This window comes from Globicephala melas, chromosome 4, assembly GCF_963455315.2.
Source record: "Globicephala melas chromosome 4, mGloMel1.2, whole genome shotgun sequence".
Lineage (NCBI taxonomy): Eukaryota > Metazoa > Chordata > Mammalia > Artiodactyla > Delphinidae > Globicephala > Globicephala melas.
The window spans coordinates 3,210,148-3,232,319 of record NC_083317.1 but is presented as its reverse complement, the minus strand read 5'-3'; the positions used below and the strand labels follow the sequence as shown (position 1 = coordinate 3,232,319).

The window sequence follows — 22,172 nt, the reverse complement described above, 5'->3', positions numbered from 1 at the left end:
TTCTGCTCTAACTAAATAACGCATAAATGGGAGGAAGGAAAGCTCCTTCCTGCAGTACAACGCCAGCTGCTAAGTAGAGCAGGAGTGTCCACGCTGGAGCGTCGCCACCTGAAACCATCAGGGCTGCTTGGTTTAGGCAAGGATCATCAATGGACACACACGACGGGGGGAAGGTTGGAGGAACAGGATATCTATGTAACCTCAAAGTACGTACCCACAAACTCCTTATTGACTACTAGAGGGAAAAACTGTAGCTCCTCTGAGGGGCGACCACGCAGAAAGCCCCTAAACCAGGCGGTCAGTGATAACATTACTGACGTCGTGGCCCTCCTTTAGGGTGCTCTGGAGAGACACAGTAGGCCTCGTTTCCTTGTTCCTAAATTAGGGATGTCTTCTTACTAATTTCTGTGCCAAACGATACTGTTCAGTGACTCGTCTAAAGAACTTTTTACTTATTTGCATATGACCGAGATAAATAACACTCAGATAAGGAAAGAATATTCTTCCTTGAGTCTCTGAATTGTCTGGGAATGCCTGCAGCATTCTAGAACATCGCTGAGGAAGCTTTGAAGGTGCCTCGCTGAGATAGGCTTTTTTTGCTAGAAACTTGGGGTTAACCCAAACACTATTCTTGTAGTATTGGTGCATACAGAGAATGCTATCTATTGTTACAGAAAGTAAGTGGAACACTGATGAAGTAAAGGTTTAAATAATTCATTTTTAATTGTATTTGCTTAATATTCATAAGCCTAAATGTAACACAAAGCAGAAATTGAAGTATCGGATTATATTCGTATCCTGGCGCTGCTATAACAAGTCCACAAACTGGGTGGCTTAAAAGAACAGAAATTGGGGCTTCCCTGGTGGCGCAGTGGTTGGGAGTCCGCCTGCCGATGCAGGGGACGCGGGTTCGTGCCCCGGTCCGGGAGGATCACACACGCCGCGGAGCGGCTGGGCCCGTGAGCCATGGCCGCTGAGCCTGTGCATCCGGAGCCTGTGCTCCGCAATGGGAGAGGCCACAGCAGTGAGAGGCCCGCGTACCGCAAAAAAAAAAAAAAAAAAGAACAGAAATTAATTTTCTCGTGGTTCTGGAAGGCAGACGTCTGAGATCAAGGTGTCGCTAGGGCCGTACTCCCATGGAAGGCTCAAGGGAAGCACGCTTCCTTGCCTCTTCCCGTTTCTGGCGGCTGCTGGCGGTCCTAGTTTTCCTTGTCCAGCTCTACCTGCATCACCACGTGGCCTTCCTCCCTGTCTGTCTCTGTGTCTCCCCCTGGCCTTTTATAAGGACACGGAGCTGGATTTAGGATCTTAGTGGATTTTAGGTCGTACGTGAGTTAAGTATGACCTCAACGTAACTAATTACCTCTGCAAGACCCGATTTCCAAATGAGGCCACATTCTAAAATTTATGGTGGACATCAATTTTTGGGGGGACAGTATTCAACCCACTGCAAGATGGATAAAAGGAAACAAATATCATCCAAAGTCCTTGCTTCACAAGTGATAAAGGAAGAGGGTGGACGAGGATAGAATTACAAAATGAGAAAGGGCTTCTGGAGGATTGTTTAATCCCCATAACCCAGGATAACCCTGCAGAAGTAAAAAGTCTGCTCGCTCACCCGGACGGGGGGTATTGCCATGGCCGCTAGGAAGCCATCAGCCCCACAGTGGTTTAAAAGTGACCAGTGGGGCTGTGTTTAGGCCTTCCAGAAGTGGAAAGCTCAGCCTCTAGCTACTGGGTCTTCCCCTCTCCTCCAATCCTACGTAATAAGATGAGGAAGGAGAGAGGAAGGATTTGAAAACAGAGGGAGTAGAGTTGGACTGATCCTGGCGAAATGAAAGATCGGGTTCCTCTTTAGGCGACATACCTTCTGTGTGTGTCTAGGAAACTCCCGCTTTGCAGGGTAGGTTGACCCTTTGCCCTGATTCTGCAGAGCAGGTTCCCTCCGAGAACCCTGCCAACTGGCAGGCCAGTACTCTTCCCAAAGGACCTGATTCATCAAGGTGTTTCACCTCCACCCAGAACTGAACTGAAAATGTCTGGAGGCAGGTTCTCCACTCCGTAGCCCTCGGTGTTCTCGGGGCTTCCACGGCTGTGCTCCAGCGTGCGGCATCCCCAGCACGGGGCGGTCATGGGAACCACTTCCAGCCCTGCAGGCTCTGGGCAGGTGAGCATCCCATGCAAGACCGCCCGCTAGACAAGAAGGCGAGGGCCCGGGGATGGCCGCTGGGTTCCAATAACCTGGACAGCTTGACAGCCTAGGAACGAATGCAGGTGTGTTAGGGCCCCAGGGGTCTTCAGACCTGATCGAGGCATATGGACGAGCTCGTTATTTCGGGGTTTATTTATTCTATTTAATAAATATATTAAATGCACTTAATAAAACTAGAATATTTATAAGTGGAATGTTCTGGGTAGAGAGTGGAGACCATGAACCTGAGGCCCATTTTCCTTTTAAATTTATTTATTTGATTTTGGGCTGCGTTGGGTCTTTGTTGCTGTGCACGGGCTTTCTCTAGTTGCGGCAAGTTGGGGGCTACTCTTCGTTGTGGTGCGTGGGCTTCTCATTGCGGTGGCTTCTCTTGTTGTGGAGCACGGGCTCTAGGCACACGGGCTTCAGTAGTTGTGGCACGACCGCTCAGTAGTTGTGGCTCGTGGGCTCTAGAGCACAGGCTCAGTAGTTGTGGCGCACGGGCTCAGTTGCTCCGCGACGTGTGGGATCTTCCCGGACCAGGGCTCGAACCCGTGTCGCTGCATTGGCAGGTGGATTCTTAACCACTGCGCCACCAGGGAAGCCCCCCAAGGCCCATTTAAGTAGACCTGCTCTTTCCAAGTCCTTGTGAGCTGGGTGATGATGAAATTCAGAGTCCCCTGGCCAATGGCACACCTGTAAGCTGGTTGTGTGTAGCATCACTGAGGGCTCCAAATCCTCTCAGACTCTGATTTGGGAGGGGCTGGAGGCAACTCAGACTGAGAGTATTTTCTTACTCCTTGTGGAGATGGGAAAAGGGAGCTCTGTACCCAGATGGGGGCCGATCGGGGTCCCCCACAGTCCACACTAGCCCTAGCAAGTGGGCATCAAGCAACCAATGCGTCTAGCTATGGGCTGGAAATTCGGGTGTTGAAAGTTCCAGTGGCCTAGAACCTTCATAAGCTGCTGCAGAGGAGCAGGGGGTGGGATGTGGAGAGCTTCCAGCAAGGAATTGAGAGACCTCCACCCCCTCCCAAAACAGATGACTTTCAGAAACACAAGGACAAAAGCCTAGACTTTTGTTACAGGTCCACTGTACTTGCATAGTCTGTGTTCTTTGCGATAGACGACACACTCACTGGGTTTCAGTTTCACTTTTTTCCTACCTGCTCATTGGCAGGGGTTCGAAGAGAAAAATCCTAGGAAAGCCATCAGTCAGTGTTTCCTTGATGAAGTCGGCGTGGTGTGCCCTCGCTAAGCGCAGGTGTTCCGGAGGTTGACGGTTTGAGTCCCACGGTACTATCAAGCCCTTTTTCCCACCTGAAATATGACCTTTTGTTAAAAAGCTGGCAATATTTATTTGACTCCTGCCTTTTCTGGTGGCCAGGGAGCCAGACACCCTCAGGAGTCTTCGTGTTAGTCCAGAAAGCTACCCTTGAGAAGTAAATCACAACATTGGAAACGTGGGTGGGAGACAGGAGGAAGGCCCTCTCCTCATCGAGGGCCTTGAATGAGCCGCCTCCCCGGGGGCCGTGGCCCCCCTGCGGCCCCTGCCTGTTCTGTCGCCCCTGCCTCCGCCTTGGGTCATTACGGGTTTAAGCCCGCACGCAGTTGGAAGGTGATTGGCCTTTGCAGACCAGAACAGGACGGGTTCTTCAGGGTTAGGGGCCCCAAGGACTTTATCCTCCTGACCCGTTGTCTTCCCCGAAGGGCCGCTTTTCTATAGGGTGGTTCAAACATTTAGAACCACATGTAGACCTGAATGAACTTTCATCTTCTTGCTAAAGTATCTTCTTGTCTGTAGTCTCCGTACACCTCAGCACTTCCTCTCGAACTGCTTTTCTCATAAACCAAGCGCAGCAGCAGGGCTTTGGGCCACTAATTTTTATGCCATTGGCCTTATTCATAGCTTGTCAGCGTCACTGAGTTGTTCTCACTGAGGCCGGTGAAATAGTTATATTTCTGCCTTGCTGTGTCCTTCTAAAAAGTAAAAAATAAATATGATCTTAAATGCCCAGGGTAGCAGGCTTATAAGTCGCTTGCAGCTGATTTCGTTACGAACTAAATCATCATTCGTTTTTGTCTGCTTTGTAAACCCATGTGTACATCGGTGTCCCAGGTTTCTCTTTGGTTAGTTTTTCTCATGATGGTTTAAATAGTTTCAATTAACAAAGTAAAAGTGGCACATTTTTGAAATATTGTAGTGGTGTTATAAACAGGATTGATCTTTGATGTAGGACTAAGTAAAAAAAATACAGCATAAGGAAATTTAAGAATCCCGTTGGAATGGATTCTTAATGCACCTTTTTTTTTTAATTGAAGTATGGTTGGTTTACAACGTTGTGTTTAATTTCTGCCGTACGGCAAAGTGATACGTGTGTGTTCGTTATACATATATATGTTCGTTTTCATATTCTTTTCCATTGTGGATTATCCCAGGATATCGACTACAGTTGCCTGTGCTCTACAGTAGGACCTTGTTGTCTATCCATTCTCTATGTAGTAGTTTGCATCTACTGATCCCAAACTCCCAGTCCAGCCCTCCCATCCGCTTCCCTCCCCCTTGGCAACCACAAGTCTGTTCTCTATGTCTGTGAGTCTGTTTCTGTTTTGCAGATAGGTTCACTTGTGTCATATTTTAGATTCCACACATAAGTGATATCATATGATATTTGTCTTTGGCTTTCTGACTCACTTCACTTCGTATGATAATCTCTAGGCCCATCCATGTTGGTGCAAACGGCATTGTTACATTCTGTCTTACGGATGAGTAATATTCCATTGCATATACGCACCACATCTCGTTTATCCATTCACCTGTCGATGGGCGTTGAGGCTGTTTCCACGTCTTGGCTATTGTAACTAGTGCTGCTGTGAACAAACAGAAGGTGCATGTATCTTTTTGAATTACGGTTTTGTCTGGGTGTATGCCCAGGAGTGGGGTTGCTGGATCATACGGCATCTTATCTTATTTTATGTCATCCCTGCCACTGTTTTGTGTTTCAGGTACAGAGCCTTCATTTTTATTTTGACATTTTTGCTGTATGCAAGTTTTCACTTATCTCGAAAGCCTATCAGCATAGTTAAGGTAAGAAATCATTAAAAGCACCCAATGTCATTTCCTGCCTGTAATCTCTGTAAGGAACTAGTGAGCCGGTTGGGGGGAAGGGGAGTTTGGGGGAGAGCAGTAAGATAAATGGAGAAAATGGATTGTTGAGAAGCAAGGTACTTTGCTGCTTTGGTTTTTAGTTTCTCTTTTCTGAAATTAATAGCTTTAAAATGGTTTTGGGATTTATAATTTCAGAGGTAGTATACTTTCGGTTATATTCGTTGACTGTCCCAGAATTCTAAAGCTTAATTACATATCTATTCTGTCTCGTGTGAACTTTCCCTCCCAATATATCCAGTCTAAAAATGTTCCCCAAATTGCTTCTACGGTCATTAGGCTTTGATCCTAAGTCTGGCAGTGGTGGTGTTTCTCCATTATTCTTAGAACACTGAGTTCCTGTGTGAGTGATGGGTGGGCAGGAAGTTATTAAGCAGGCATTTAACTCGACTTGGGGAAAAGAAGATTAAAGGAGACAGTCCTACGTAGTAGCCAGCTGTAACCTGGGGGAAAGCAGAGTCGTTTTCTTACCCTCACTGGAATGACATCATTTTGCCTGCAGACTGTCAGCTGGCTTGAATGGCTGCTGAGCCTTTATCATAGAAGGGACGAGGAAATCGTCCAGGGCCAAAGGTAGTTCATTTACAGCCCGACTACGCCTCCATCACTTTCTCCTCATTGGCCGGGACGCAGGTCCAGGACTGTGATTCCACTGACCTTTGTAGTCCTGCCTCCTCTGCTCCCCGGGTCGGGGGGAGGAGGGGCCGACTGCTGGACAGCTGTCGTCTCGGGCTCCCGGCCGGTGGCAGAGGCAGTGCCGAGGCTGTTGCTTCTCTGGGCGGTTCTGTGTTCCCCGGCCTCCAGCAACTCCCATTGGGCGTGAAACATCATCCATCTACTCCAAGGGTCCTAAAATTCCTCGACCCCTAGTAAGCAGGCATTTCCCCGGCCCTTCAGGTCGCTTGCAAACTTCTCCCTTTTTTAATGTACGAAGTTTGAATAACTATGGCAATCTTTGCAGACCTTTTATAATGCAGTTTTCAAAACAGAGAAAAGGATGGGACAGGAGAGGGTGGGCCGTCATCCACTTGACCAGTGTCTCTAATATCAGTACCAAGGACCAACCCGCCCCTGTCAACTTAAATACTACTAATTCCTGCCTTCCTGGTTAGGGAAATACACATATGGCTCAAGAGAAAGGCAAGTTATGAAAACGGAAGAGACCGTTGAAGGGACCTTAGAGAGTGCCTAGAACTGAAGGAGCCAGCGGGGTCGGGAGCCTTCCTGCGGCTCCGATGGATCCTGCAAGGCCGGCGAGGGTCCTGGGGCCAGTCCTGGCCTGCTGGGGGCGTCGCGGTGCAGCAGCAGCCTGACAGGCGCGGGGCCCGTGTTGGGACCGAGGCAGCATGCTGAGGGGGGCTGGCCACTGGAGGGTCTCCTTCTGGCGGCCACGAGGGTCCCCATTTAGCCAGGAAGGGATGCGGCATTGTTCCCGGCCACTCTCGCGGCTTCCCCGTCGGGGGCTTGGGGCTTAGTGATGAGGGGTCCGGCTCTTAGTTAAGTTTTCATCAGTCACAGTGACTGCCACTGGCTGAGCCCCGCGCCTGACAAGGTGCGCGCCTCCCTTATTTAATCTCATCATCACGACAGTCCTGTGCGTGTCCTTTTGAGGAAACTGAGACTCAGGGGCCTAATTCCTCTGTGCAGGCCAGGGCCACCTCAGGTGAATTCCACAGGGTCGGGCTGACTCCAGGGTCCCTGCCCTTACCCTCCCTGCCACGGGTCTCTAGGGCAGGTGTAAGAAGCTGGGTACAGTCGCAGCATCACGCCCAGATTTTCTTCAACACGCAGATTGTCCGACTTAGCACCTTAGACGTGCCTGGATGTGTGGATTGGCCTAACGCAGAACCCCGGGGCTTCTTTGCCTTCTGAGATAGATAAGATGTCACACTACATACGATAAGTTACTTTGCAATGCCTTGTGCTTTATTTAGCTCATCTTATTTATAAAACTAGAAGTAGTAACGGTGCTGTTGACCCAGGGAACAGGCTGAATTATCTATAACCTACATTTATTAGCACATCATGAGCAAAACGAAATTAAAATACATTTGCGTACCTGGAATTGATCACCAGGGGTGATGAATCATAAACTGATTCATATTCTTTAATGTCACTTCCAGGGACGTGACATGTCGTGGTGGCACGAGGCTACTCTGTTTAGACTTAGTTTAACCACTGATGAAACCTTTCATTTTTCTCTGATTTTAGTATACAGCAAAAAGGAAAAATAAGTGACAGTGATGAAAACAGGGCTGGGAGGAGGTGGGGTTACAACCCCGCTGTCTTCTGAGAGCGGCTCCAGTGCTAGCCCTGCCTCTTAACTGGAGGCCGATGGACAGGTGGGGCCTGCACACTGCCCGAGGGACACTCTGGGGGGCTCTTCCCTGGCCCCCCACCCCCGGCCTGGGCCAGAACAAAAGCCTGAAAGCAGAGGGTTCTCGGGGAGAGCCTGAGCTGCAGGGGATCCCCGAGGGGAGCCGTCACATTGACCGGTCTGAGTGTGAGTGTCCAGCCCTCTCTGCACACACGGGACCCAGGAAAAGAAAGCCGTGAAATCCTCAGTGGCGGACAGAAAACAAAGCCTGAAAGGCTGGAAGTGTGTACCTTGGCTTTGGGTGGGAAACTTGCCATCTGGAAAGTTCTACCGTTCCCAGTATTCGTATTTAAATAGGACACAACTCCAATGAAAATCTCAGCAATGTCTTTTTTAACTGAATAAAATAATCTTAGAGTTTATGTGAAAAGAATGACCAAGAATTAATTACCAAGGAAAGTGTGGAAAAGGGAACATTTTTTAAGCCACTATAATCAAATTATTATGGTATTGCATGAGGATAGACAAAGAGGCCAGTAGAAAAATATAGAAAATACTGTGGAAACATACAGTAGAATGGCTGACAGAGGTGACGGGAAAAGTATAGTTCATCTAATAAATGGTGTTGACACAACTGCAGATTCATCTGGAAGAAATAAAGTTGAACCCCTATCTTATAAAAAATAGATGGATGGATTAAAGATTTAAATGTAAAAAGTAAAAATCCAAGAACAAGATGATGTCCCTCTTAGGGGTATGAAGTTGGGGAATCCAAAGGAATGATGGACGGAGGGTGAAGAGGCCGTTCACAGACAAGGGACATAGGGATATACCACTTCATACCCACGAAGTGGCAAAACCCCTAAAAGAGTAATAGCCCCTGTTGCTGGCAGTGATGGCGGGAGAAGACTTTCAGGTACGGGTGATAGAGATGTGAAGTGTTACGGCCTTTTGGAAAGCATCTGGGTAACACCTGTTGAAATTAAAAATGCTTGTCCTTCAGTCCTGCTTCTGGGAATCTTGTCCATAAGAATGGAAGTGCCAGCCCTTAGGAGTATTTGCATAGGCATCTTTTTTGTAGCATTGTCTGCAATTTTTTTTTTAAAGGAAAAAAATAAAACGTGGCTATTCTGTGAACTTACTCAGCAGCTGAAAGTGTGAATAAATTGTGGCACACCCATATTCCGATATGTGCAACCACTTAAAAGAATTAATTGGAGCCAAACCAGTCGACTCAGAAAGATTCCCAGCAGGTATTTTTGAGTCAGAAGAGTTGAGGTGGACATAAGTCCACGTAGAATGATCCCATTTAAAAAAAAAAGACAGTGACCCGAAAGCTTCCCTGTGCATTTCTGTACACCTTTGTGAGTGGGTGTACCTTTGCATATGCAGGCGTGTGTCTGGTCCATTTTCACGTGGCTCCTGTGCACTGACCACCTCCTGGGTGCTGGGGCCCAGGTTGTCTGTTCTTCCTGTTTTGAGCGCTGTCTCATCCACTCTTGCTGCCGTAACAAAATACCATCGACTGGGTGGCTGTAGCCAGCAGACATTTGTTGCTCACAGTTCTGAAGGCTGGACGTCCCAGATCAGGGTGGGTGCAGCACGGTCAGTTTCTGGTGAGGGCCCTCTTCCAGCTTGCAGGCGGCCGCTTCCTTGTAGCTTCACTTGGTGGAAGGTTGAGGAGCTCTCTGGGGTCCGTTTAAAAGAGCACTAATCCCATTCATGAGGGCTCCACCCTCATGACCTGATCACCTGCTAAAGGCCCTACCTCCTAGTACCGTCACCTCGGGGGTTAGGTTTCAACGCGTGAATTTGGTGGGAACACCAGCCTTCAGAGCACAGCAGGCACCAGAGCTTTCATTTTGCTTCTAGGACTTCTTTTGCATAATGCTTTGGAGAGTTCTTTTAACCGAGAGCTTCATAAAAGGAGTCTAAAGGACTAGTTAAAATAAATGGACCCACACAACCTAATGAACCCTAGAAAATTTACTACACATATACACTCTGTATAGATTATGGACACACGCGTGCACGTACGTGCACACACACGACACTCCGTGTGTCGTTCAGAGGTGAAGTGAAGCTGACACAGCCCCCCTCCTCCTGATGAGGCCTGAATCCCCGGCTCTCAGTCTCCTGCCCCTCTCAGCATCTTCTGGACCCCTTCCCCACTCCCACAGGCAATGAGCAGCTCGCTGTAGCCTTGGCCAGAGAACCGAAGAGCCCATGTTTTTGGAATGAATGAGCGCATAAAGAGTTTCTCAGGGTGAAACTGCTCAAGTTCAGAGTTCAGCGCGTAGAGTCTTCATTAATGTACATTTATGTAAAAACATTGGTGCCTAAGGGACTGCACGGGCCGGTGTGTGTGGAGCTTACGGGGAACATGTCTCCTGCAGCTCCAGCTGCCCAGTGCTGGGGGTGGAGGGCGCTAGAGAGGGGATCTGTAGGTGGGAGGTAAGTGCACACCCCCATGTCTCTGCCCCTCCCCCCCACATGGTGCTTCGTGACGTCATGGCTGTTTTCTGCATCCTTCCATCATGTCCACACCTGTCTTCTCTCACTCCCCACCCACCCACCCCACCCCCCGCCCACCTTCCAGTCACACTGGCGTCTTGCGGTTTATTGTGTTGTCGCCGTTCCTTTGTGTATTACACAGACATTTCTAAACACGTATGAGCCCCGTGCACCTGGATGTTCCATTCTGCTCTTCCCCCTTGGCGTTTCACAGCCGTATTTCTCGGCTGCCACATTGTCTTTTGAATGATCGACTTTTAATCACTGCCTGGTGTATTTTGATTAATTTTATGTGTTATCTGTTGATATAACCACACGAGGCCGGCTAGAAGTCCAATGCGCTATCCAATGCGCTATCCATTGCGCCACAGAGCCGGTTTATGTGTTATCTGTTGAAAGGCACATGTGTAAGAAATTTGCAAAGGAGACTGCTTTTATGAAAGCAAAGGACTAGCTCCCCACCCCCAAAATGATTTTATAACATGGTAAGGATCAGTTCACCTGGTGAGTTTTCTTTCTGACAAACTAAGTTTATCTTAGTTTCATTAATCCTTAATTTTCCTGCAAACACCAGGTTTGGGGAATAAAACTCATTGGAAAGTTAAAATACGGCAGAGTCTTATTAAAAGCTAACATGTGGTCATTTAATATCCTCAGAACTCTTTATGCCCAAGTAATGTCAAGCCTTTTATTGCTTTTGCTTCAGCTTCTCAGCGGGGTGGGCTGGAGATTGCATTTCTCATATGAAGGAAGAGGTCTGGGGAGAGAAGGGAGCTGAATGGGATTAGGGCCAGCTGGAGGCCCTGGGGTGCCCCTGTGTGGGTGGACCCCAAACACACAGCTGCCAGTCGCTGAGCCTTTCTGGGCGAGGGACCCGGAGAGGAGCTCTCTGCACACACCTCCACATGCCCGTCTTTACAGCAGCGCCGACGGGCCGCGCTGTGCCGGCTTCTTAAGAGGCTGCGGGGAGTCCCCGTGAGTCGGCTGAGGTTGGAAACTGGGACAGCAGCACCAGGATCCCGGCTCGGAGCCCGTCTCCCTGACCGGCACCTCTCATCCCGGGACAAACCAAAACAGAAAACCTCTTCTGCTTGTTAATGAAACAAAAAGGGCTGATTTCTAATCCTTTATATCCCCCGTGCATGGTGAAGGAGGATGTGGACCTGCCAGTGGGAGCCGCGTCCATAACGGTCCTCTTCCCGGGCTTCCGTGTAAGGCGTGTGTTAGGAACCCCACGCCAGCCCCGCTCGAGGGTCCCCCTCAGCCCATGGGGGTCCTTGCGTCCTGCCTGTGGCTCCCTTATTGAAAGGTGAATAGACAGCATCAGTGGTGCCTGCAGGCCCGGCTGGCTTCCAAGAGAAGCAGCAGAGAAAGGTGGGCGGACGCCCCTGACTTCTGAAGGCAAAGAGGAGAAGGAAATGATCACATCAGGCGGGTGGGGAAGTGCTGGCAATCCAGCTTTATGCAGAGAGGCAGGGCTCCGCCGTGTCCCCATCCCAAATTCACAGCCACGTCCGCAGTTTCTCAGGCGGGCAGGGAAGGAGCTCGGAGGATCCCAGGATGACGGTGCCCGGCCTCCACCACCAGGAGTGGGAGCTCGGCGGAGGAAAGCTGTCTGCAAAGTGTCACTTTGAGTTTGGAAAGCGGAACCTCGGCTAGTTTTAGCGGAACCTTGTGTTTAAATTACAGCAGAGCAGCCCAGCGATGATGACAAAGCCACATAACCACAGAGTGGCTGGGTCCCGTGTGCCAAGCCAGGTCTCGGGGGCATGTGTCCGTGTAAAATCAGGTGTCCCGCCGTGGCTGACCACAGCCCTAGCAAGGCGGCCTTTTAAAGGAGATCGGCCTCTTTAGTGACCCCTCCTGAAGAGGCGGGGTACCCACAACGCGAAGGGGGTGGACAGGCCTCCTGGCTGCCCCCCGCACCTGGTGGACTGGGGTGCAGCTCCCTGCCCGCTGCCCTGTGTCTTGACCCCGGGGCAGATGCTCCTTCCGGGGCCAGGCTTCCTCATAGCCCCCCAGGCCCAGCCTCTCTCAGGTCGCAGCTCACTAAAGGCCGCCCCTTCGGGACCTCTGCTCCCCCTGAGGGCCACCTCCTCGACCTTGAGGACGCCTCCTTTCTGCCCTCGCTCACACCTGATGGATTGGTTCATCTGAGCCCCGTGTAGCGGAAACCCCAGAAAGCGCCCAGCAGGGGAGAAGTGGGAGCCGGGGGCCACCTGGGAGGGGACACGTGTGACCCCCAGGTGGCACCGCAGGTGCATGGAGTCCTGTCTGCTTCCCCTTGTGTTTTAAGGAACAAGTCACCTGTTACTCAGGTCCCCATACCAGGACGGCCCCGGCTGCCCTGCGGCACTCTTCTGGAAGTGTGGATGCCTCCTTAAGGAGCTCCTTGAGCTAGTTTTGGGCGGGGGGTGGGGGGGGTGGGGGGGGGGGTTGACATGTGATTTGCACATAGTAAAGTGCACAGATCTGCGGTGTCTAGCCTAGCAAATATTTACACGCTCACCCGGGAAATCACGCAGGTTAAGGTCTGGTCCCGTCACTGTTGCCCTTCCCTAGGTGATGAGTGTCACCTGGATTTATCCATTTCCCTCCTCCGGAGCTTCGTAAACAGGGTCTCCCATTCGTGCTCCTTTGTGTCAGGCTTATTTTGTTTCGAGATTCATCCTCGTCCTTGTGGACCTGTAACTTGTAGTCAATGATATAAGTCCAGCAGGATGAATCCATTCTTCCGTTCTGGGCAGGTGGGCCCCCCTGCTGCCCGGCTGCTCTGAGCAGTCGTCTCTGGGCGGCCCGGTACAGGCTGTGTCGCTGTGTCTGTGCTCAGGAGGAGACGGCCGCTAGGGAGCTGGAGGAACCGTCCTCGTTGGCAGGCACTCTGTGGGTCCCCTAGACACACCGCCCCAGAGGTGCCGTATCCCCCTAGAACGCAGTCACCCTAGGACAGCTGTAAGGAGAGGGGTGGCTGAGCCCCACCTGAGTGCACTCTCTCTCTCTCTGGCTTCTGTCCTCCCCATGGATGTCCCAGGGTGAGCTGCACAGCTACTGCACGGCTTCATATGAGGGGGAGGTCGGATTCCACAGCCAGAGCCCAAAAGCCGGGGACACCCCCGCTCAGCAGCTCCCAGACAACGGGACCGACTGTGGCTGGGCCCCATTTGGTGAGTTCTCCGTCTGTGCCCCTGCTTTCGTCTCGTGACTGAAGCTGGCCATCCCTGCGGGCCTCCTCCACAGGTGGCAGTCCCCGCGCCGGCTGGCTGATCTCAGCAGCGGTGACGATGCTGTCAGATGCAGCCGCGCCTCCAGGTGCAAACTAACCTCTCCTCCCAGCAAACCAGCCTCGCACCTTCAGCTGCTGCACGTTTCCCGTGCCGTCTGCAGGGGTGTCGCTCAGTGGTCAGATCTGCTGCAGGTCATCTGCAGGTTGCATTTGTCCAAGCTGGAAGTTAGGACTTAACAGAGCGTAAGCTGTGGGTGGAGAGAAGAGAGCAATCTCAGAGCTGTGGTGTGGGGCTGGCCTGGGGGGCCCGAACCAAAGCCGGGGTAACATGTGAAACAGAACAGAACCCACAAGCTCACCGCCAGCAATGGGGGTTTGACCTGATGGGAGTAACGTTTATGTAGCGATTATTGGAAACATGGTGACTTGATTTCCAGTTGCTGTATTTTCTGTGTTCCCTTCTGAGGACGCCGCCCAGACGTAGAGAGCAGATGTCTCGTACGTCATTGTACCTCTCCCGGACATAAATTGGTGTTTAGTGAAAAGTAAACAATACCCTCCTTTTCCTGTTGCTTTTCGCCCCACGTAGATCAGGACAACTTCCAGCAGCTGCTCGGCGCCCTGGACTACTCCTTCCTGTGTGCGTACGCTGTTGGCATGTACCTGAGGTAGGTCTGGCTAAGACTGCAAGACCCAGGTGGTCCGCTGGGTGCAGAGCGCAGCTCAGGTACGGCTGAAGACGCGGCCCCGCCCGCAGGTGGCTGGTCCTCCGGTCTCTCCTCAGAGACAAGGGTGAGGTGGAAGCCAGCACACGGCCCGGGTGTCCTGCAGATCGGGCAGACTGTCCTCGGACGGCTTTCCTGGCCCCGGGGTTGGATGCACCGTGAGCCCTGCCGGGACCCGGCCTCTCAGGAGCAGGGCCCTGGCAGCTCCCCACCCGGTGAGCACGGCAGAGCCTCCTCTTCTCTGGTTTCAGGGGCCGCCGTCTCTTTCCTAACCCCGCCTGGCATCAGAGCAGTTCACACAGCGGGTGCTTGGCGTGTCCACCTGGATGGCCCGCTAGGCCGGAACAGAGCCTCCCCTGAGTGCCAGAGGCCGTCCTGCCTGGCGGTGGGAGGTGTGGACCCCAGAGGCACGTTGCTGGGATTCGATCCCGGCTTGACGGCCCGCTTGGGTGGCTTTGGACGAGTTACCGCACCTCCTTGGGCCTCAGTTTCCCCTTCGCAACATGGGGGAAACAGTAGTTCTTAACTCACAGGAGTGTGGTGAGGTTTAACTGAGTTAATACGTGCAGAATGCTCAGAACAGGGCCTGGCCCGTGCTGTGTTCCCAGTGCCTGTTACATACGATCGTTAGCCCATTCTTTTTTTTTTTTTTTTTTTTTTTTTGCGGTACGTGGGCCTCTCACTGCTGTGGCCTCTCCCGTTGCGGAGCACAGGCTCTGGACGCGCAGGCTCAGCGGCCATGGCTCACGGGCCCACCCACTCCGCGGCATGTGGGATCTTCCCGGACCAGGGCACGAACCCGTGTCCCCTGCATCAGCAGGCGGACTCTCAACCACTGCGCCACCAGGGAAGCCCCGTTAACCCATTCTTGATCCAGTTCTGAATTGGCCTAGGGAAGTGGTAAACATTAGTGGGTAATAACAGGACATGCCGTTGGCCGGTTAAAAACTACTGCTACTGTGTCAGTCCAGCCAGGTCTAACAGGAAAAACAAAACAAAACTTACAGGGACTAAGGCCTTTAGTCCAAAGAGGGCTTTGTTCAGAGACACAGTTTCAGAGCTTTGGGAATCTCTGGAATCCCTGTAAACGTTTACCTTCTTCCCTGAGATCCACCCAGACTGTGTTATCACCGAGACCTGGACCCCCTCCCCAGCTCAGGACCGTCTGGTGTCTGGTACCCAGACAGGCGGTTTCTGCTGATGGAGTGGCTGTCACCCCTTTGTTGAACTTGCACATCTGCACGGAGCTGCAGGGCTTGTCCGAGTGCGGAATGCATAACACGGGTGCAGCGCAGAACGGGAGCCCAGCTGCGGAGAAGGACAGCGTAAGCCTCAGGCGCCTCAGGGCGTGGGCTGCAACCAGGCTGCCAGCCGCATTCCATCCTGCGGTCAAATATTTATGTTCTAAAAACCGCAGTTTTACTGGACACCAATCATCAATAATATAAAAAGACCCCAAGGTTGGAGTGTGTTTTTCTCAGTCACTAGAAAACACTAGTTAAAGGTGGTTCTCAGCTGGGAGTGATGTTGTCTGCTAGGAAGCATTTAGCCATATCTGGAGATAGTTTTGGTCATCTCAGCTGGAGAAGGGGGTGCTACTGGCATCTAGTGGGCAGAGACCGGGGGTGCCGCTAAGTGTGCTACAGGACACAAGACAGCCCCTCGCCACAAAGAATTACCCGGCCCCACATGCGAGTGTGCTGAGGCTAAGAAACCTGGTTTGAATAAAGTGGTTTCATTATTGCTTATTTATTGGCAAAGATCGTTCTTCATGCAACTCGCCAACGAAGGTTCTTATTAAATAATTTTATTGTGAAATAGCATTATGTATTTCATAATAACCTAATGTGAAATCCACAGTGGACTCGTGACGGGGATGAGGGTGTACGCTGCTTCCTTGCATGCTTCCTCGCATGGCTTCTTAGTGACATCATGACACGTTGCTAGTGAGATGGATGGTGTTAGCGTAGCAGGTAACTCAGACGTGGTGGCACCTTCGCTAACCCAGGTCATTGCTGGCAGGTTCAAGCAGGTGTGGCGTGGCCTTTATTACCTGTAGGAGCCTGATACGACGTGGAATGCTGTCCATTCCGTTAGGCCTTTTCTTTAAAACTTGAAAATAGAGACCAAGTTGAGTCCCAGTATGGTCTAGCAAGACTAGAGGACGTTTGTAAGCCCCGGCCGGCCGATGGCACTAGCTTGCAGGAGGCCCATCTGACTCTGACACTTACTCCGTGACCTTGGGCAGGTCAGCCAGCTCCTCTGGGACATGCCCCCTCTTCTCTGAAGTGAGCAGGATGAAGTGGATAATTCCTTTAGCTCTCGAATGCTCTCGAGTTTGTATGTGATCAGTTTCTACTCAGCTTAAAATTGGACCTGAATGCTGTTTACAACTTTAAATTACTTCCTCTGCTTTAGTGTTTAATAGGTCATCTGCGTGATACTAGGTTGATCTTTTTTTTTTTCTTTGGTAAATTCTGAAGGAAGATCTCGCTGGGGTATTTGTTCTTGAGATGAAAGACCAGAATTTTGGAGCTGGTTCCCAGGGTCCTGTTCACAGGCAGGCAGGCAGGCAGGCGTCATCCTTCATTACGTTTCATATCTATCTGACTCCTAGAATGATTACGTGGAAGGAAACGAGACCCACAGAGTGTATGTAGAGATTGCAGAAGGCTCACAGTCATTTGTGGTTGTTCTCCAGCTCTTTATTCACTTAAGTCACAGTGTCAAGCTGTGTGACACAGTGACATGTCCTACAAGGCAGTGAAGGACGTATTTCACATGGCATTGGGTAGTGAGGTGTGATGGTGGTAAAGGCCTGTTGAATGTATGCCCCGGTATGAAACTGGAGGTTTTCACCCTCCCCGGCAGCGCTGGAGCTGTTTGATTGAGCACCCACTACCTTGCCAAGCACTTAACCGCATTTATCTCGTTCGAGCACCCAGGCAGCTCTGGGAAGCAATTCTCCAGAGAGATGAGCTCTTCATGGCGTCACGCTGCTGTTCAAAGGGAGCCTGGAGGCTTTGCCCCACGTTTCAGACTTTACCTTAAGGAAAAGGCTCTGCCTTTAAACCAGATCACAGTGCTTGTGGCCAGAGGGTCGTTGGCAAGAGCGCCTCTGGCCTGGCCGCCGATGCAGCGGCTTAATGCCAGCCCGAGGGCCAAGAGACGTGCTCAAGGTCACAGGTGACCCCTTTTCGTATTTGTCTACAGTTTGACAGTTAAACGTGGTTCTCTTAAAAATATACGTTCACTGACTGTTGTTTATATAAAACAGGATTAGCCAGCAGGACAAGGTTTTGGTTTTGTTTTTTTCATTGGCAGGCATCATATATGTCAGAGTGTCTCAGTTTTATTATTTGACAGTGACTTTTGTTAGAAAGTCTTAAAAGGTGTTGCCAGTTTCTGGTTAATAAATGCTCCATTGAAAACTGATTGTGATTAAAATTTACTGGAAATTGGAGTGCTTTCAAGTTCTAAAAGCTCAGAGCATGAAAGCACCCAGCAGGGAGTCGCTGGGTCATTTACATCATGGGTGTGTTTGTCTTCTCACATTTGTCTTTCTGTTTTCTCTGTCCCCAGTGGCATAATAGGGGAGCGCCTGCCCATTAGGTATTACCTGACTTTTGGAATGGTGGCCAGCGGTGCTTTCACTGCCCTGTTTGGGGTAGGGTATTTCTACAACATCCACAGTTTTGGATTCTACGTGGTGACCCAGGTAAGGTCTGGTCCACGGCTCACCACGTATGGGATTTCCGTGATGAGCCAGACGCGGTGTTAATGTCACGGGTCCCAGGTTCTGCCAAGAGAGGACATGGCAGGTGGCGGGAGTGGGCGCAGAACTGCGTCCTGGCTGAGGCCAGGGTCAGCGCCATGGCAGGTGGCGGGAGTGGGCGCAGCACTGCGTCCTGGCTGAGGCCAGGGTCAGCGCCATGGCAGGTGGCGGGAGGGGGCGCAGAACTGCGTCCTGGCTGAGGTCAGGGTCAGCGCCATGGCAGGTGGTGGGAGGGGGCGCAGCACTGCGTCCTGGCTGAGGCCAGGGTCAGCGCTGGCACATCCAGCCCCTTTTCTCTCCTCTGCTCTGAAATTCCAGCAGCCGGGAAGTGTTTCTTAGTTTCAGGAGTTGCCGCCTGAAGAATCCTACTTGTCGGTACCCCGGCAGGGGGCTTGAGGCATGAAGCCCTTCTGAGTCCTTCTGCCTTAATTTGGGCTCATTTGAGATGTTCTGTCTTGGGTCAGACTTGACCGCTCTGGGGTTGGGGGAATGAGGGGCGTGGGGAGGGGAGGAGGTTGAGGGGACTTGGGGATTGTCGGGGGGCGGGGGCGGAGGGGGCGGGGGAAAGGCCAGGGCCTAAGGGTGCTGCAGGGGAGTGAGGGCCGGACGAGCATGCGGCCTGGCCCTTCCCGCGGGGCTCAGTGCTTCCAGGAACTCCTGGATCTGCCCCTCCCCACAGCCCTGTGGATAATATTAGCTAGAAATGGAAAATGACTTGAAACGATGACGCTCAGCTTCCGAGGCTCCCCAGACACAGCCCAGGGAGATGTGGCAAGGTCATCAGGGCACATCGTGTGTAATTTGCTTTTAAAATTTTCACCATAGGACTCGAAAGAGTTTGGCTGTTTTCATTACCAAAGCAATGCACACTTTATGGTGATACAGAAAATCGGAGAGAAGGAAAAAACCTATTTCCCAGGGTCCCAGCACGTTCCAGGAGGGAAGGCTGAGCCTGGCTGGCCCTGAGGCCGGACCAGCGGCTCCCAGTCGGCCTCTGGAGGCTGGTCCTTCCAGGGGGCAGTTGGAGGAGGCTGCCCCTGAGGCCCCTGAGACTAAAGCAGAGCCAGTTGCTGATACACTTCCTGAATCCCTTCTTCAAACAAGAGCTCGGGGCGCTCTTGGCAAGTTGGAGAAATCATTTCTCTAGGCACTAGTCAAGGTTCTGCTCCCTTCGGTCGTTAGCAACAGTACCTTCCTCGTGATATAAGAAGGGAAAACGTGCAATTCACAAGCCACCCTTATGGTATCATCACAGTTCTATAAAAAGGAGAGGGTTTTTCTCTTTGCATAAAGTTTTAGCTTGGAAAGAGAACGGACAGCTTGGCCCCAAGCTGTTGACAGTAGTTCATCTCCGAGCAAGAGATTTTCTTTTCTTTTTTTTCTCTACTTACTCCAAAATTTTCACAATAGGCACGTACGACTCTCATGGTAAGATATATGCGTATATTGTTAAAATACACGTCTGGCTGTCGCGGCTCATATCGAATCGGGTTCTGCCCCTTCCTTTTGTGAGAGTCCCCGCTGGGCGCCCAAACCCCTGAGGCCAGGCTCCCGGGTGTGGGTGTCCCCCCTCAGCGGTCTCTTCCTTTGCCCTCTGTCACAGATCGTCAACGGACTGGTACAGACCACCGGCTGGCCCAGCGTCGTCACCTGCCTCGGTAACTGGTTTGGCAAAGGGAGGTAAGGAAGGCAGCCCTGCTTCCAGCAGCGTCCGTTTTCAGAAGATTCTGATGAAAACCAGACCGCTTTATGTTTAGTTTTTCTTTAGATTCATTACAGAAAAAAACACGTCAGTCTACTGTATGAAATAAGATGACTGAAACCTCTGGGTCTTGAGGGTCTAAAATTCAGGCAGGCCTCTGTTTCAGGAGATGCCACCCCCGTCGTGGGCAGGGCGGAGTCTGGGTCATCTGCGCAGCCAGCCAGCAGCCCGGGCCTCACCTGGCCTCCTGGGAAGCTGGGAGAAATGCAGTCAGGGCCTTGCCCCAGGCCTTTCGAAGCAGAAGCTACATTTTCACAGGACTGAAAGGCACAGGGAAGTGTGACCTGTCCAGGTCACCCAGGGCCTGGTAGCAGAGCTGTACCCAGCCTCTGGTGACCTCACTGCGGTCAGATTCCATCATAACGTCTGTGTGACAGGCAGCATGACTGGGCCCACGGTTAGGAAGTGGTCGAAGATGCCAGACAAGATGGGGAAACTAAAACAGGAAACTCACTCCTCCAGCCTTACTTAGCCTCGTTCGTCTGGCAGGTTCTTCAACGTGAACTTTCGTTAATGGGGTATTTCATCAAATGATCGTATTTAGATTGCAAAGGCACAAATTTAAATTTGGGGCCTTCCAAGAATTCTAGGAAAAGGCCTCTTTCTTCTTTTAGTCATAGAATGAATAAGCTCAGAGACATGTAATTATGCAGCCGGAGGTAAGTGAAGATACTGTCCTCTCGTAAACACCCCTGGTCCCAAGCCTTGCAGAGGTGGTGTGTTGCGCTGCCTGTTTACTTCTCCACCAGCTCTTACGCTGTGCAGGCACTGTTGTAACCTCACGTACTGATCCGTGTAAGCCCCGAGACATCATTTGCCCCCTTGTGTTTTGCTGTGTTGCAGGCGAGGTTTGATCATGGGGGTCTGGAATTCCCACACGTCTGTGGGCAACATTCTGGGGTCCTTGATCGCTGGCTACTGGGTGTCCACGTGCTGGGGCCTGTCCTTCGTCGTGCCTGGGGCCATCGTGGCAGCCATGGGGATAGTGTGCTTTCTCTTTCTCATTGAACGTAAGTACCGGTGGGTGATGACCTCTCCCCGGGAGGGCGTTGCGGGGTTGCGGGACGGGGGGGGGGGGGGCGGCGAGTTTAGGAGAAGAGGCTGCTGCTGCTTCATCGCAGGCAGGGATGGGGTTGTCCGGCTCTCCCTTGCCAGGAAGACTTCCTTCTTAGGTATAGGCTTCCCTGATGAGCCGCTGCTCTCCTGGTCTTGCTGGATTTTCTGCTGTTTCCTGATTTCTGGAGTAACCAGTGTTGACACTCCTCCCGCCCTGTCCTCTGGCCCCACGGCACTGGGCATGCGTGGTCTTCTGCCACGCCGCCCGCTGCCCAGCCCACGTGGCTACACCTGCTCACGTCCGTCCTGCTGCCACAAACTGAAATGGGCCTCACCAGCCTGTGTGCCTTCTGATAAGATACAGGCTTGCCAATGTTTTCAAGCCATGACGTGACTTAAGATCATATACCTTAATTAGGTAGTGTTGTACCAGAAAATCCAAGCCTTTGGTCCATCCTAGACTCAATCCCAGGCTTTTGTTTTAACTGAATTTTAAATTAATTTTTTGAATAGAAATCGGCAGGACAAGCATTGCTGACAATTACACTAATGACAGAGAAGCAGGTGCTCCCTTAGCTGGTACGCGTCAGGGTGCTCCAAGCCCGCGAGCTGTTCTGATGAGCTGTATCTCGCGTTTGCCTCTTTGATTTGTCTTAAAGCAAAAGGAGATCGTGTGGCACTAGATGGCTCCCGCTGTCAGCCCGCAGGTAGGGCTGCTCCGGAGTCAGATGACCTCATCCCTGGGAAGCGCCAACTATAGCTTCAGCTTTGCGTTCGGAGTTGCGTTGCCGGTTTTATCTTCCAAAAGGTTAAGGCGCTGTGAAGTTTCTCACTTCTTTTTGCTTGTTGCTAATGCTAACTAACCTTTTCATTTTTAAAATAACCACCGTTTAGTGGAGCACACGTGAGGCTCTCAGGCCAGCGTTGTGCTGTCAGTGAAGAAGGAAGCCACGGTTAGATGAGGAATCAGACGCCCCCCTCCCCTGGGTGTGAGCAGAGGGCACGGGGCTGCTCAGCTTCCATCTTCACCGTTTTCTCCAGGGGCCCAGTAAGCTTTTAGCAACATCTCGAAATGGCCCAAACAAGTGAATCGTTAGACAGATGGGGGCGCGGGGGGAGGGTGGGTATTGTGACTTCCTTGCCGACATGCCGACCTGCGGCATCAACTGTCGCTTGTGTGTCACCGGAGTTCCAGGAAGGATCGTCGTGTCACCTGGACTCTCCAGGGGCTGCTTCCACACCGTCACCTGGACAAGGATGCGCTTCCTCTATGTTAGTGCAGGGACACCCCCCACCCCCGCCCCCGCGTGCCTTCGGCCCGAGGTCCAGAGTCCACGGTGGCTTTTATTCTCTTCCTCAACTGATAAAGGGGCGGCTCTGGGGAAAGGGGCGGAGTGACAAGGAGCGGAGGGCCTGGCAGTGGACGGGAACTTGTTTGCTGGC

At 51.7% G+C, this 22,172-nt stretch overlaps 1 protein-coding gene across 9 annotated transcripts in view; it reads left to right on the top strand.

The window, feature by feature from the left end:
- SLC37A1 (solute carrier family 37 member 1) overlaps positions 1-22,172 on the top strand; it is a 101,451-nt gene that overhangs the window by 27,018 nt on the left and 52,261 nt on the right. For 7 of the 9 annotated variants that reach the window (XR_009563644.2, XM_030835485.3, XM_060297762.2 and 4 more), the window contains 6 exons: positions 5,198-5,279; positions 13,220-13,352; positions 14,001-14,079; positions 17,719-17,854; positions 19,515-19,591; positions 20,517-20,683. Coding sequence is in view for 8 of the 9 variants with exons in the window: in XM_030835485.3 (XP_030691345.2) it covers positions 5,198-5,279; positions 13,220-13,352; positions 14,001-14,079; positions 17,719-17,854; positions 19,515-19,591; positions 20,517-20,683 (674 nt within the window). In the remaining variant the exon portion in view is untranslated. The remainder of the gene's footprint in view (positions 1-5,197; positions 5,280-13,219; positions 13,353-14,000; positions 14,080-17,718; positions 17,855-19,514; positions 19,592-20,516; positions 20,684-22,172) is intronic. The other 2 variants (XM_060297765.2, XM_060297766.2) reach the window with 2 other exon arrangements.